At 43.3% G+C, this 16414-nt stretch overlaps 1 protein-coding gene across 1 annotated transcript; it reads right to left on the bottom strand.

Moving 5' to 3' along the window:
• Positions 1-1022: 1022 nt before the first annotated feature.
• LOC138262370 (olfactory receptor 5V1-like) lies at positions 1023-1970 on the bottom strand. The gene has a single exon (XM_069212267.1). It carries the CDS (start codon positions 1968-1970, stop codon positions 1023-1025), a length of 948 nt encoding a protein of 315 aa, XP_069068368.1.
• Positions 1971-16414: the final 14444 nt, after the last annotated feature.

Raw genomic sequence — 16414 nt, 5'->3', positions numbered from 1 at the left:
GCACCCACACAACACTCCCCCACCCCCTCCCCTCACGGAAGATCGACTTACCTGGTCGGACGATCGTCCGGGAGGGGACGGGAGCCATGGGGGCAGCTCTGCCGACACAACACCGCCAACAGAACACCGCCACGGTGAATCACAGGACGTGATTCGCTGAGCGGTGTTCTGTTGGCATGGCGGTGGAGGTGGAGCAACCTCCACTTCCCCGCCTCCCGCCAGTATGGCTGTTGGTGGCTCTCCATCCGTAAAAGGACGGAGAGCTGCCAACGGTCATAATAGGCCGAGCGGCAAACCGCCACCAATGGCGGTCTTCCGCACGGCGGTCCCTCGGCGGTCTTCAAAAAAGACCACTGAGGTCAAAATGACCCCCAAAATCCAAGGTTTTGTACGGAGATTAATCTTTTGCCCTAAGCCTTGCAGGAGTAGGTCCCACATCTCATGCCATTCCAGCAAATCCTCTAGCGTATGTGTAATTAATCTTAGTATAAAGCATTCTCACAGCCGTTGTTTATCCTGACAATCCGATGAGGATCTCTGACTTGGGGCATAGTTTGGGCGTGAGCTTCAGATTTCCAAACAATCAACCTGGGAAATCGTGTTGAAACACACAATGTGGGAAGCGGCACATTGGAACGAGAGAGAAGGGCAGATTGTTAAGGGTACTTGAAACACAATATTTTTCAAGCTAATCAACATTTTCCAAGGCCTTCAAAACTTAGGAAAGAGAGTTGTGTGTTTTTGTCAGTGTGGCCATGGAATTATTCCAGGTGAAACCTCCCCCGGGTCAACAAGCATCGCACCTGCCTCTGACGCCTAACTAGGACTCACATGTTGTACTTTGTTAATACCCAGGCAATGCAATGTTTGGAGTTTGTGTGGCTCTAATGAAAAGTCACTCTTTAAGATTTGTCTCTCAGCACCAGAAAATAAAATAGAACCCAGAAAAATAAATGATACCAGCTTTCGTCATTGTTTCAGGCACAGTGGCACCATGATGTCGACTACATCACACTTCCTGATTAGCAGGTCCCAACTTTGCCACAGTGGACAACTTTCTTCATAGCACATTTCATTTCCTGGTTCCTCAGGCTGTAGATGATGGGGTTAAGAAAAGGCGTCAGTATGGAGTATATAATTGAAACAATGCTATCTACCTTCTTGGTGGTCTCTGAGGGGGGAAGCAAGTACATGAAGATCAGGGCCCCGTAGTACAGAACTACCACAGTTATGTGGGAGGCGCAGGTGGAGAAGGCGCGGTGCTGCCCATCTTTAGTGGGTATTCGCAGGATGGCAGAGATGATGAAAAGGTATGAGATGAGTATGAAGACCAAGCAACTGACCCCAAAGACAGCAGCAGATGTAGTAGCTAAGGCGTCATTGACATAGGTGTCACTACAGGACAGCTTCACCAGAGGTTGCACCTCGCAGTACATTCGGTCAATTTCATTGTGGCCGCAAAGGGCCAAACGAGATGTGAACACAGTCTGCACCACACCGTTGGCCACACCACATAGCCAGGCGTACCCCGCCAGCTGGAGGCAAACAGCCTTGTTAATAATTGTAAAGTAGCGCAGAGGGATACAAATGGCCACATAGCGGTCACACGCCATGGCAGCCAGTAGGAGGCACTCTGTTGTGGCAAACCCTGTGAAAAAGTAGACCTGTGCCATGCATCCCCAAAAGGAGACTGTGTTCTTTGACACTGCCGTGCTCACCAGTATGTTGGGGACAGTGACAGAAGTGTAGCAGATGTCTAAGAATGACAAATTGCTAATGAAAAAGTACATAGGCGTGTGCAAGCGAGATTCAAGGCTGACTGCCAAAATGATCATGCAGTTCCCAGACAACGTCATCAAAAAAACCACAAGGAATAGAGGGATGAAGAGAAACTTCATACGCAGGAGATCAGCCAATCCCAGTAGGAAAAATTCTGTGATGTCGGTTTCATTCCTTATTTCCTTAAGCATGTTTTGTTCTTCAGGTTTGGGGCAGCTGAGATTTTACTTCCTACCTAGAAGATAAAAATAAATATGAACAATTTGGTTTAAAAGTATGGTTTTTGTCTGCATGGTGGGTAAATTAATGCTTACTTTTTCATAACCTCAAAGAGGGTAAAACTCTCTCCAGGCAGTGGTTGTTCAGTTCAAAAAGTCACTGAAGATAATCAATTGTGGAAGTTTCAGGTGATTACAAGGCAATAAAAATGGGGTTTTCTATAACAACCTTCAACTTAGATCCTACCTACTGGTGCTGTGCAAAATCCGCACCCATAATTAATGGAATCTTGCAGTTGGCGGCATTGAATGCAGAATTGGGTGTATCGCAGATAAAAATGCATGGAATTCTGAATACCTTGGCATTTAATGCTTCTATTAAACACCTGCTCTAAGGAGGTGGTGTATGTAGGGTGACCACCTGGCATTGAGGCAAATTCTGGACAGGACTGTAATAAATTCAGGACAAAGGGTCCAAATTCAGGACAAAAATTCAGGACAAAGGGTCAAAATTCAGGACAAAAATTCAAGAACAAACGTCAGTTTTACAGACACACGCAGGAGAGGCCATGCCTCACTATGTTGTCAGTGCATTTATTTGCTCTTTTTGAACATAGCACTATTTATTCACTGTGGTCTTTTTGTGATTGCCTCCTGGTGTGCTACATTCAGGTGTAGTCTACTCTGCAATCCATGCCACTGCACCACTCTACACTACTGCTCTCTCTGCCACTCTATTGTATGCCACTGCACTCTATGCCACCCTACTCTGTCCCATGCCATTCCATGCCACTGCACTCTAAACCACTGCACTCTACGCTAACGCACTTAAACAACTGTACTGCACCCCACTGCACTGTACTTTGCACCACTGGGCTCTACGCCACTGCTCCTATGCCACTCTACTCCACTCCACACAACTATGCCACTAACATTAAGCCATGCTGAACAGCAGCTACTCTGGTGTAGAACATGGCTAATGGCTAAAACACATTAGCAAAGACAATAACTCTTTCGTAGACGAGATCTATTGGCTTTGCCAATGTTAGTTAGTACTATGAGTTACCGAGGTCCTGAAAGAAATGTGAAAAATACAATTACATCATAATAAAGGCTGCTACAAAATTCACAAATACATTTCGGTTAAATAAAAAAAAGAGCTTCTCAAATACAGATTTGAATAATATACAGTGTATACCTAGTACTAAACAATGTTATAACACTCCATTAAAACCACACACTCCACAGCTCATCTTGGAACACCATTACAGTTCCTCTCTAAAATAAATATCTTTGCCACCAGAACACTTCAAGTGACTTCTTTTACCAAAGTCTGTGGTACTGAAAAATTCTGGACCCGTGTTATAAACATCGTCATATCACAACGATTTTGGTATCAGCAGACCGAGAATGATTAGAATAGTATGCACAAGCATTGTATTCATATTGAGATGACGAAATCACCTGAATATCAGAGTTTCCGTCCTGAAACTCTGAGGTTCCATTTAAACGACAGCCATTTTGTGATTGTCCTCACATAGGCCAATGACTAATGCCGAAAACGAGTCTGAAGGACACGTACATCTTTGCTGACTCCTCTGTGACCTGGGCAAGCTGACTCCACTGCCTGAAGCCAAACCTGTTCGGCCAGTTTTCTTTCCCAGTGGCCGAATGAGATTAGTATCAAGGCACAACACATCATAAAACCTTTAATCACACACAAACCATGCCTAATCTTACACACACCTGTCCCTGTTTTCTTTCTTTATGACTTGCTTTACAAGGAGGAGGTGCCTGTTTATATTGGGGGTCCGTCGATATCTGATGAAAGTACTGAGCCTTGCCGGGTAATTGATTGAGGGCTGGACAAACTGAAATATGGCTTGTCATCATAACCCTGCTATTTCTTTGTAGTGAAAATATGTGAATGGTCAACTGTAAAATAAGGAATGTTTGCCTAAAGCATAATATTTTGTATAAAAGAGAAGGTTAGCTTTGCAAGGAGAGCAGTCTCCTGAGAATATACACCGTGTTGTACTTCTAGGATACCTGTTACTGGCTGCAGCCAATAAACAAGATCTTTGACTTCACCAAGAAGACTCTGTGTTTCTGTAGTCTGAAACAGGAACGACTCGAAGTCTTAGGGTGTGTTCCCTGGCACCACTGGGTTCTGAAAAACCCAGTACTTCAAGTCAATGCAGGTTTTCAAGCCCCTTTGCATTTTCAGATTTACCAGTTGCCCACATTTGCATGTCTTTAGGGAAGGAGACACCCTAGCAAGAGGGTCTGTTTCTTATCTGTCTGCCCCTCCCTCCCTCAGAGCACACGAGACTCCCTGCCTTTGAAACCTGCTAGGGAAACTAATCTGCCCGTAATTTCGCTCTACGTTCCCTTGTCCTTTTGGTGAAAGGCTAAAATTACGGACAAATGCAGTCCGTTAAGCCTTTCATCACGGACAACGGACGCCAGGCCCAAATTACGGGCAGTCCGTGAAATTTACGGACGGATGGTCACCCTAGGTGTATGTGGTTTGAGAGTGGGACGGAGGGAGTAGATGGATGGGAAAAAGGGTCGCTGGGACGGTAACACGTGTGCTCCCCCTCTTGCTGAAAAGGGGTTGGAGACACAGGCTTAAATATAGTTGCAGACAAAGCCTCAAGCATTTCATCTGTCATTTTTCCGGTTGGCAAAAATAAATCCGATGTTCCTGCTCCTGGGGCACTTGGGTGGAAGAACACTGGCCCCCTTGTGAGTGGGTGGGGTGAAATTTCACAATAATTCTCTTCCATTCATTTGCAATGAGGGCCTTAGTTCTTCCACTTGCAAATTAATCCACCATTTCTCACATTTTTGGGATCCGGTATAGACACAGAGAAGACCTGGTTTAAAAATTAACACTTTTATTTTGCTTTTGAAAAAGTCTACAACCATTGTAAACAATTTGTTTTTCCATTACTTCTGCTTCTTGGTTTCCATTTTCCAAGGAGAAATGTAGTTTTTAATAATTTTCTCACTTCTTTCCCAATTTCTTAGTTATTTATTTATTTGTTTATTGAAAGCACCATAACGCTTCCATCAGAAATGTAGCAGGTAACATATGAGATGGAAGATGGGTCAAGAAAATCTGGATTTTCTTTTGCATACCAGTGCCTGGTTCCGAATCAGGAGGTGTGAAATAACCGCATTGAATTTTGCTCCGTTTGGTTCTGAACTGGTAGAATTTTACACACAGTTTTGCAAGTGTGGGAGAACCAGGCACAATTTTGCCAGCCGGTAATTGCTGCTGGAACATTTAGCATGATTCTTTAACTGCTGCAATAGCTTAGTCCCAATTTTTTCAGAAGGTGAGAGCATACAATGCTCCACCTGCAAGGAATAACCTCCCACTTCCTCCCCTACTGCTTCTACCTCCTCTCTCAGCCGCCATCTCACCAGAGGACCCCTCATTCATGTACCACTTTCTTGCAGGAAAGGAATTAACCCACAGAATTGAGAATTCCATGTGATTTTAAGACCAGAACAATTAGTCACAGGTGGTAAAGCCTTATGTGAGGTTTAACTTGTAAGTTGAAGGTAGAAGCAACAGATTCACTACTTGGTTGTGGTAAACTTGCCTGCAAATTTACCTTTCGCCAGTACTGTCCACCTCATAATCATGGTCATATTGAACTAGACAGAGTGATCATGATAAAATACACCAATATCTGGATGTGACTAAGGACAATATGTAGGATGAGGACACCAACATCAACTTTTAGATAGGACAGATCCAGGTACTAGCTGGTATGCCATATATAGATGTACTGAAGAATTGATGATTATACAGTTTTCATCTCTTGTATCGGTTGTTCTATTATGTGTTCTTTCAGATCAAATGTGAACTTCAGGAGTGAGTCTGAGACCATGTCAAAAACGTTTTAGTAAAATGGATTTCAAGCTACCACCACAGAACACTTTATAAAACCTTAATAGGTCTTGGTACTTTAAACTTCTTTACTATAATGGTACACATGCTTATTAAATCATGTTAAAAGAGTCTTGTATTTTGACAAGAATTCATTGCTCAGAGACATGATATGATTTACTAAGAAAGAAAAAATTGAAGAATGGCCTGTTTTGTTCTGACTCCAGAGTCATGCGCAAGGTGGACGCCAATTCAAGACTTACAGTGGCTTCACACAAAAATTCAGATTCCATTTAAGAAACGCTCTTGAGTACACCATGGCGTGTATGTCATTGATCTCAAATATGACTTCAACTTTCATGATATATATCTTTTTAAGCTAATACTTCCCTAAATGCATGCACTAACCTGTATGGTCATTTGGGTTGTTCATATGAATCAATTGTACGTGACAAATGACCTAGAAAATTGGTCAACTACCTCCTTTTATTAAACTAAAAGTTTACGGCTGCAGAATCCGGGAAACAGTCTGGGTGGAGAATGCCACACTTAAAAGGGTAGGGCAGGACTTTTTTTATGTGAGGAATATTCTGCCTGAGTGCAGAGTCTCAGCAGTGTTAAACTTACAAATAACTTGTAGCTTGGAATACAAAAAAGTACACTCTCCCAAAAGGGTAAGTTTACCTTTGTGCATCAGGCCCTTAGTCTAGGTAAAAGATTGTCAACTAAGACATGGTGGGCAGCTATCAATCCTCTGCCAGTAACAAAATATTTGACATCACAAAGGGGTTAATTTAGAGTTTAGAAGATTGGTACATCTGCCATAAATGTCAGATATATCATTTCACCAAACCCATAGACTTCTAATGGTATTTCATGGTGGGGAACATTTGAGTTTGGGTTGACTTACCAGTCCGTCCACCAAAGGATCAACAAGGTCACTGCTATTTCGTATGCAAGAACATATTCTCTTCTTTGTTCCTTCATAGATATTTTACCAGGTGGGTGCATCACATCTGGGACCTTCTCACCAAAGGTTCAATGCCTTCAATGAATCCATTAAATCAGCAGGCCCCCTGATAGAACAGAGATCCCTATCAGGCAGTCTGAGATGTCCAGGTTTGGTGGATGGTCCTCTACCAGGGGACCTAAGACCTTAGCCTCCCCTGACCTGGCGAACCTGCAGGCCATTCAGTTGAATTAAATTGGTGCCAAAAGCATCATTGTCACACATATTAAGGCAGTATCCAAAAGGAAATGGGATGAAACTATGCATTAGGCCACTTTATGATAAATGTAATTTTCTACGATATCTACCTAAGCTACTTTGATTAAAGGAACATTGCTGTTCCTTGGGTTTGGATCCAGTGTGGTTGCTTTCTGGAAGGCTGATGGTCTTTGGTTAGGAATTCTTCGTACCGTTGCAAACAAGCAGTGGCCAAGCCAATACATCTGGACCATTTTGGGTGTATATAATCTCTTTGCTGATGTCTGTATGTGGTGCTTTTTGTTGTGTTTGTGTCAGTGATGTGTGTGTTGCAGTGGTAGTATGAGGGCAGTGGTGGTGTATGAATGGCAGTAAATTGCTCAGTGTACATTTGTGTGTGTAAGTGGGTGCATGTGTGTGTGTGTGGCAGTCATTCAGGATGATTGTGGGGCTTTCTGTTGACAAGAAATTGCATACCTGCAACGTGTCACAAGTTTTACCTTTGGTAGTTCACATCGGCTTACCCCTATTGCTAACACACACCATAACATGGAACTCAGTAGTATATTTAACTAAGAGTTGCTTCGCTCTTACACCACACAATGGTGCACAAGAGTGATGCACCTTTTGTGGCCTTGCCTGGCTGGATAAATCTAGAGTAATGCAACAAAATAAGATCTCCATCCACCAGTTTGTATGCTTCATATTTGTTATGCCTGGCTTGACAGTTCAGCTGTCAACAAACCTAATGTGATCAAACTAAACAACAGTTTTCAGGAGTACTACAGCGGATGACTTTGACTCAGCCTACATGTTGGTAGCCACAAATACATCTTTTGATTGGGCAGAGGTTGTGTGCTTAGACAAAAGACGGCTTGCCCTTCACAAAGCTATGGTTATTATTATATTTTGTATGTTTATCCAGGTGCCTGAGCCATCAGCAGTATGGCTGTCTAGAGAAGGCTCGCTAACAGGTATAAAATATCAAACCTTCAATGGAAACCAGTGTGATCTTTCAGAAGGCATACCTATCTTACTGGAATCCTTGATCAAGTGTCTTAGGTTAGGGCAGTCAGGGAGTATCTATTGCTATTTTCCAGGTCCAGCACTCTCCCTTTCCTTTATTAACTTTAAACTTCAGAATACAGTTGTGTGTTTGGAAGCAGCATGGAACACCCTGTGCTATTCTGAGCTACACATATTTTGCAAATGTTATTCTCTTTTAATATTTGCAGTGCCTCTGTTGCTGAACCTCACACCACTCCAATCCCTTACTCTACATGGTTGCATGGGTTTTAGTTGATGAAATACATTTTACCCACTTCCGAGGGCCTGGAACTGGATTGTCACCACGTGGCAGGGCAAGACTTGCAGCAAGTGAAGTCCAGGTGCTGTAGTAGGATGAGTGGAAATCTTTGGTATTCCTGAGACTACCGAAAACAGAAGGCAAGTCAGCTGGTCCTTGGAGTCACTCTGGGTTCTAGGTTGTAGAGCTGCAGGTTCAGCCCTTCTCACTCCCGGGTAAGAGGGTAGCAGGCAGCAGTTCAGCACAACAAAGCAGGGGTCCAGCAGAGTAGAAGTCATTTAGCAGCACAACAGTATTTCTTCCTGGCAGAGTATCCATAGGTCCAGAAGTGTAATGAGTTGGTGGTGTTAGCGCTCCAGTACTTATATCCAGCTGTTTTTTTCAAGGGGGGCACTTCAAGAAAGGATCTTTGAAGTGCACAGAGGTCCTCCCTTTCTGCCCTGGCTCCAGACTCACTAGAGAGGGGTATGTGCCCTTTGTGGGTGACAGGATACTTACTAATCAGGTGTAAGTGTCAGCTCCTCCCTCCCATCCTGCCCAGGATCACCCATCAGCCACACCTAAGCTCTCTTTGCATGTGACAGTCTAGGAGGAATTCACAAAGTCCAGCTGTCACCCCACCCCAGATGTGTATTGGAGACAGGCAGAAGGCACCAAATGGTTAAAGTAAGATAATGCGAACCTTCTAGAAATTGCATTTCCAGAATTACAATTTAAAATCCGACTTGATAAGTTGTGATTTTAAATTGTAAATCCAGAGACACCAAACTTGGGGGTCCCATCTCTTCCCAATTGGAAATTACACTGATACAATGTAGTAAGGTATTCCCAATGCTATCCTATGGGAGAGATAGGCCTTGAAGTGATGAAAAAACAAATTTAATAGTTTTTCACTACTAGGACATGTAAAACGTACATGCCCTACTTTTTGAATATAGAGCACCCTGTCCTTGGGCTGTCCAGGGCCTACCTTACGGGTGACATATGTATTAAAATGGAAGATTTAGGCTTGGCAAGAGGTTTAACTTGGCAGATCAGCACAGCAGTTTAAAAATGACCACACAGGCACTGCAGTGACAGGTCTGAGACTTGGTTAAGAGGTTACTTAAGTAGGTGGCACAATCAGTGCTGCAGACCCATTAGTAGCATTTACTTTACAGCCCATAGGTACATGTAGTGCACTTTACTAGGGACTTATAAGCAAATTAAATATGCCAATTGGGTAAGATCCAATGTTACCATGTGTAGAGGTGAGAGTACATGCACCTTAGCACTGGTTAGCAGTGGTAAAGTGCTATGAGTCCTAAAGCCAACAAAAACGAGGTCAAGAAAAGAAGAGGGGGAAGGCCAAACGTTTGGTGTGACCCTTCAGAGAGTGACATTTTCTAATACCCTTCTTTTTTCCGCTTAAGTTGGGCCTTATTTTTATCTTGTTGGATATGCTCCTCATATAGTTATACTGTTTGGTGTAATAGTCTGGTTTTAATTTATTAGAGCTTAGATTTAAGGAGAGTATCACAAGTCTGCTTTGTTTTTTTTTGCCTGTTTGTAACTTGAGTCTGTTTAATTTGAGAGCCCCCGTTTTACACAGGCTTAATGCAGTCATTTGAAATTAGTCTAGGGATGAAATGGTAATACTTTATTAATGTATATTTCCAGATTAACACAAATTTAAATAGAGAAAAACACAAGTATTTGACAGGGAACAGAGGTCTTTCTTCTTTCTGAGCACAGCGTGAGACCTATTTGTGAAAGGAGAGTGGTGTCTGAGTGCTTGGAGAGCAGTGCTTGAGTCCGCAGTGAGAAATGTCTGAGAGCAGGGTGTGCAGTGAGTGTTCAGGGTGTACAGGGTGTGAGTGTGTGATGAATGAGAGGTGTGCAGGGTCAGACTGGACTATAGGGAACTCAGACAGTGCCTGATGAGCTGGTCCAACAGATATATGTCTGGGCTGCTTTTTTAGTAGTTTGAGGGCCTGTTTTATGGCTAAGGAGTTCGGTTTTTACTGTTTATTTCTCTGATAGTGCCACAAACGTTGTCTATAGCAAATACAAATGCATGGAATCTCCCATATCTTGCAAAATGCCCATGCAAAGTGTCTTTACAAGGACAAAACTGGCCTGATTTCCTAATGTGGTCCACATTTTTAGCTATCTGGTTTACAGGTTGGTGGCCACTTTTATTTTGGTGCCCAGGCCAATGTTCCAGTCCAACCCTGGAAGTGCAGTGTGAGAGGTATGCGAGTGCAAGGTGAGTGGTCAGTGTTAGGGGTTTGTGGCTGCAGAGTGAGAGGTATGTGATACAAGCAAGTGTAGAAATTATGTCTTAGTGCAGGGTGAGCGGTGAGCAGAATGAGTGGTGTTCGTGTTACTGTGGGTGAGTGCAAGATGAGTGCTGTCGGTGGAGCATGAGTGGTGTGTGAGTTGCAGGGTGAACAGTATGTGTGCCGGCTGCCATGTGTCATGAAGCTGGCAACACTGCATGCATTATGATGCATGCATATTCATAAATCACGATACATGTGAGTGTGCATCAGCATTCAACCTGGAATCAGTTTATTTTTTTACATCTTGATTCATGTATTCTAAGGTACTCTATTTAAAAGCATTGTCAAAACGCTGTGATCTGTTTTAGAACAGATCTATGTCGATTTGCCAATGCTTGTTCTAGTTTGAATCTTGATTGAGTGCATCTCTCTATGGAACTTTCGAGAAAGGGAGCTGAACTAAGGGGTTCGGCACCTTCACAGTCATTGCTTGCCAGACGATCATTTGAAATTAAGAGTGGAAATACAGACCAATATATCCCTAAGAATGAACTCAGCTGGTCAAAGACAGTCAAAGTTTGCAAAACAACGAAAGGGAGCCCAGGGAGAAGCTTCTTTGTTTTGTATCTAAAATCTCTCGTGTGGCACGCGTTGCAGGGCCAGACTAGAAATTAAAATCAGCCCTAGACATATTTTTTCCTACCAGCCAACCACACTACAGGTGCCCTGAATCAAATAGAGCTAGATGAATTCATGGTTGGGCAATAACATCCCATACTGCTGTGAAAGCTGGCACCTACCTGCAGCCCACTGGGCAAATGCCAGAGTGACGCAATGACCAGTCTGGCCCAAACAAATACGATTTCGCCTTTTTGAGAGTCCTGACTAAAAGACTATTACTGGGGCTTATTTACAAGCCCTGTGGCGCAGGGCAACGCAATAAGGCTCATATCTATATTTTTTAGCCCCACATTTGCGTCATTTTTAGATGCAAAACCAGCACACAGTTACAAAATATAATTGTATTTTGTAAGTTTGTGCTGCTTTTGTGTCACAAAATGACACAAATGCGGTGCTTGAAAAGTATAACTATGGGCCTAAGTGACCTTGCTACGCTGCCCTGCGGCACAGGGAAAAGGCAGAAATGCACCATGTTTACAAGATACAATGGCCCGTATTTATACTTTTTGACGCTAAACTGCGCTAACGCAGTTTAGCGCCAAAAAGTTTTGCGCCGGCTAACGCCATTCTGAAGCACCATGCGGGCGCCGTATTTATTGAATGGCGTTAGCCGGCGCTAGCAGATCGGCGCTGCCTGGTTTGCGTGGAAAAAAAACACGTACACCAGGCAGCGCCGGCGTTGGGGAAAATGGCGTTAGGGCGTCTTAAAATGGTGCAAGTCAGGTTGAGGCCAAAAAATCGCCTCCACCCGATTTGCGCCATTTTTAACAACGCCCAGACGCCATTTACATGACTCCTGTCTTAGTAAAGACAGGAGTCATGCCCCCTTGCCCAATGGCCATGCCCAGGGGACTTATGTCCCCTGGGCATGGTCATTGGGCATTGAGGCATGTAGGGGGGCACAAATCAGGTCCCCCTATGCCAAAAAATAATATAAAAAAAAAAAAAAATTATACTTACCTGAACTTACCTGAATGTCCCTGGGATGGGTCCCTCCATCCTTGGGTGTCCTCCTGGGGTGGGCAAGGGTGGCAGGGGGGGTCCCTGGGGGCATGGGAGGGCAGCTGTGGGCTCATTTTGAGCCCACAGGTCCCTTAACGCCTGCCCTGACCCAGGCGCTAAAATCCGGCGCAAATGCAGGGTTTTTTGCCCCGCCCACTCCCGGGCGTGATTTTTGCCCGGGAGTATAAATACGACGCATTTGCGTCGCAGTCATTTTTTTAGACGGGAACGCCTACCTTGCATCTCATTAACGCCAGGAAGGCGTTCACGCAAAAAAATTACGCTCTTTCCTCATACTTTGGCGCTAGACGCTTCTAACGCCAAAGTATAAATATGGCGTTAGTTTTGCGCCGAATTTGCGTCGAAAAAAACGACGCAAATTCGGCGCAAACGGAGTATAAATATGCCCCAATGTATTTTTATCTTTCCCCCTGCCCTGGTGCACAAATTGATTCCTAGCGCCAACTAAGGCACCCTTGCACCATGTGCAAGGGTGTCTGCGTTGTTAGAAGGATTGATTTTGTGCAATAAGGGACACCTCCCTTCACAAAAACAACCCAGAGAGGCATTTTCTCTTTCGAGGTATGCCGCAGAATTCAGCACACATGGAAATAGGAAAAAACAATGAGAAATAGAAATATTCCTCCTTGTTGTGCCTCTCTATGGAGGCATACAGTTTAACGCAGTGGTTCCCAACCTTTTGACTTCTGTGGAGCCCCAATTTATCATTACTGGATCCTGGGGACCCTCCACTGAATCTTTATTGGAATCCGTGGACCCCCTAATGAGTCATTGCTGAAAGCTGGGAACCTAATCTGCTAATAATATTTAATTTTATAAGCAGTTGGGGGACCCCCTGAGGAGGCTTCGCGGACCCCCAGGGGTCCCCGGACCACATGTTGGGAACCACTGGTTTAATGCATTCCTCGGTTGACATATTCTTATAAATCTGGGCATGCGTTAAAATCCAGGGGTGTTGAATGGGAACACCCATTGCAACGCCCATGGTACGCCTCCTTAACAAAGTGTAAAACAACACAGTGACTTGTGCTGCGTTGCCTTACCACATATCTAAAAGGCCATGAAAAGCCACGCAAAGTGCCATTGCATGGCCTTGTAGATATGGGTCACACTATGCACCGCCAATGTGTGACATAAATTGATGCACTGGTGTGCACGGGGCTTGCAAATAAGCCCCTATTACTATTTCCAGTAGAAAAAATCAGTTTCATCAGTTCTGAATGTGCGGATGCTTAATAGATGTTTGCTATTGCTAAGTAGGCAGCACAACTAGGGCTAATTCTTAACCAATTGATTGCTCAACCTTGCTTTTCCTTAACAGTAAAAATCATTTTCACTAGAATTGTTAGCGTTATCCAAAAGATGATACACTCTGTAACTACTGTTTCACAGCTATAATAACAGATATTAGTATTGACGCTATCAGATGTATGTGATTCACGACCTTGCAACCTCAGTTGATATTTTTACAGTCGCCCTCATAGATTCCCAAAGAATGTGCCACAGGGAGAAATAAAATACGCAGGCTTCCACCAAAAACACATTGTGGAGTACATCAGTACTCCCTTTGGAGTTGCGTGTAATAATGCACCTCTAGGATCAGTAAAGGTCTCAGATGCTTGCTTACAAATACAGAGCTATGTTTATTTACTTATGTACCACCTCACTCCAATCTCTTCTTGCCTTGTTAGTGACCTGAAGCATCTAGCCAGTTCGATGAGCACTATACATTCAACTATGTATCCCAACAGTATGGACACCTCGGTCACTGAGCACTTCTGTGACAATGCAGAGGAAAGAGGCATAAATGTCTTTATGGCGGCCTTAAAGTCACACAATTTGCAGATTACCGCATTGTTTATCTTTATTAGCAATATGCACCCTCCTCAATCAATTTCCTCTCCTTTTGAACTATTTTGTAAAAAAAATGATATGGACGACCTCTCCTGAAGTGTACTTTATGAGGATCTCAGCAGAACTTGAGGCTGGCGAAGAGTACTGGAGAAGAGGGAGTTCGGGGGAGGACCAGAAAAGTAACATTCGTCAACTTCAGTTTACACACTCTCTTCACACTTATCCTGGGCATTTCCAGTTCAGTAATCACAAGGCATTATATACAAAAGTTTCACAATCGGAAAACAACTTTGTTCTTTTTTTGTACTATTTACCTGTTTTGGAACTCTTTGCGGTCCTGCTGTCAGCAGATACCTTACGGTGGCCCCTCGCAGCTTCATCGACGCGCCATCTCTGCACACACAGGGTTTGTTTCTTGTTCTGTTTGTGGCAAATCGTAAAAGTAGCGTGGTTTGTGTTGTTTTTGTCTAGCTTTCACTGAGTAGGGCCTCGTCTAAGATTCTTTGCTCCACACTACCATCATTTTTATTTCACACTGTTGTGGCCTTCAGGATGCATTTTTGCTGTGTCATGTTTACAAAGTGGTGTAACTTTGTAACCCCGTATGCCACATTATAACTGTGCCAGGCATAATGTATGCAAGGGGGGCACTTCCACACTGGGAGGCCTGTAAAACTGGCGCAGTGAAATTTACATGCATTCACTGCGCCATTTTTAGTGTAATTTTTAACACCTGCCAAGTGATGTTGCCACTGTTTGCAATTAGCCTCCCTTGACTTTGAAGGATTAGCGCCATCATTTTTGGTGCTAATCCTGCAAAGTGCAACAATAGCATCAACATTTTTGAGGCTATTGTTCTAACATGCACCATATTGTAAATACGGCACACACATAGTGGCGTTATGGGGTCACAGGAGGACGCAAGAAAAGTGGAGCATCAGGACCGATGCTCCAATTTGTTGTAAGAATGCCCCTAAAGTTACATGGTCACTCCATCACCCCTGCCACAGCCTTCCTGAACATCCCCTGGTCTCCTCTTTATCGTGGTGTGGGACAAAGATTATTAGTGCAGATATAAGGCAGTGGGTAGCTTCAATGAGGACTTTTGCACTATGGGAAAAAAAAAACTTCAATATGCACTGCTCGCAAAATATATTTTAAACAGTTTAGTATTCTCTTCAAACGCGGGTGTAGTTCAGAATGTGTTACATGGAGGAAGAGGCCTTTCTTGTAACAAATTATAGCAGTGTGGTACACATGCTACCATAAATTACTCTTATCAGTTAATTACTGTGGATTTTCAGAATAAAGTAATTCAGAAGAAAAAAGGGAAACGCGCTAGTTAATGATTTCATTATTTAAAAAGAAGCTGTATTTCGTCTCAGAGAAAATGAGTGGTGCTTGTGCTCTGTGTCCTGCTTTTTACACTGCCTTCTGGCAGCAGGTATTTTGAGATCACAACTCAACTGTAAAACTGTAGAACTGCAAAATGTTAACATACTGGAGTAGTGATGCCACTTTCGTATTACAGAGAGAATGGTTAATTATGAAAATAACAATTATAGGTCTTAAGAAAACTAGAGACCGATTTCAATGCAGAAATTGCAGGCTTGTATGTATTGAAAGATTTCAGAAGATATTAATTTGTAATAATTATTTGAGAATCAGTCAACTGCTACACCACAATCAATTGAAATTTGAGCCAAAAATAGGGCTGTGTCTAGCCCTGGAACCGATGTGCTAATGTGATTGAGAGTTGTGTTAGATGCTGTTTAATACAATTATTTAAACTTAGTAGTACAGAGTACAACATGCAGGCCTCTGGAAACTAAAACATGGTTCTATCTGATATTACAGACGCCTGTGAGTTCAGAATTATCGCCCAAAGGAAAATGACAAAAAGATCGGAAGTGCCATTTACGACACTCACATATGTACATGATGCTACAAAGAGATCCATAAGGGTATCTAGTCGGACACAATATGAAATGCAACCAAAGACAATGTCAAAAGACACCATTAACTTCAGCCAACTCGTATCCCAGATCAGTGAAGGCTGACTACAGGACAAGATACGGTGGTGAGAGATACATTAATGCACAGAGCTTACCTCACTGTGTTGTAAGAACTTGGACACATGTCAGGGAAGGATACACCTTCCTTTCCCCAGTAAGACAA

The sequence above is a fragment of the Pleurodeles waltl genome, chromosome 10 (assembly GCF_031143425.1).
Source record: "Pleurodeles waltl isolate 20211129_DDA chromosome 10, aPleWal1.hap1.20221129, whole genome shotgun sequence".
Classification (NCBI taxonomy): Eukaryota; Metazoa; Chordata; class Amphibia; order Caudata; family Salamandridae; genus Pleurodeles; species Pleurodeles waltl.
Note: the sequence above shows the minus strand (reverse complement) of the source record. Positions and strands in the feature narration are given on the sequence as shown.

Coding starts and splice junctions, on each gene's coding strand:
- LOC138262370 (XM_069212267.1), bottom strand. CDS start 1,970: ATGCTTAAGGAAATAAGGAATGAAACCGACATCACAGAATTTTTCCTA.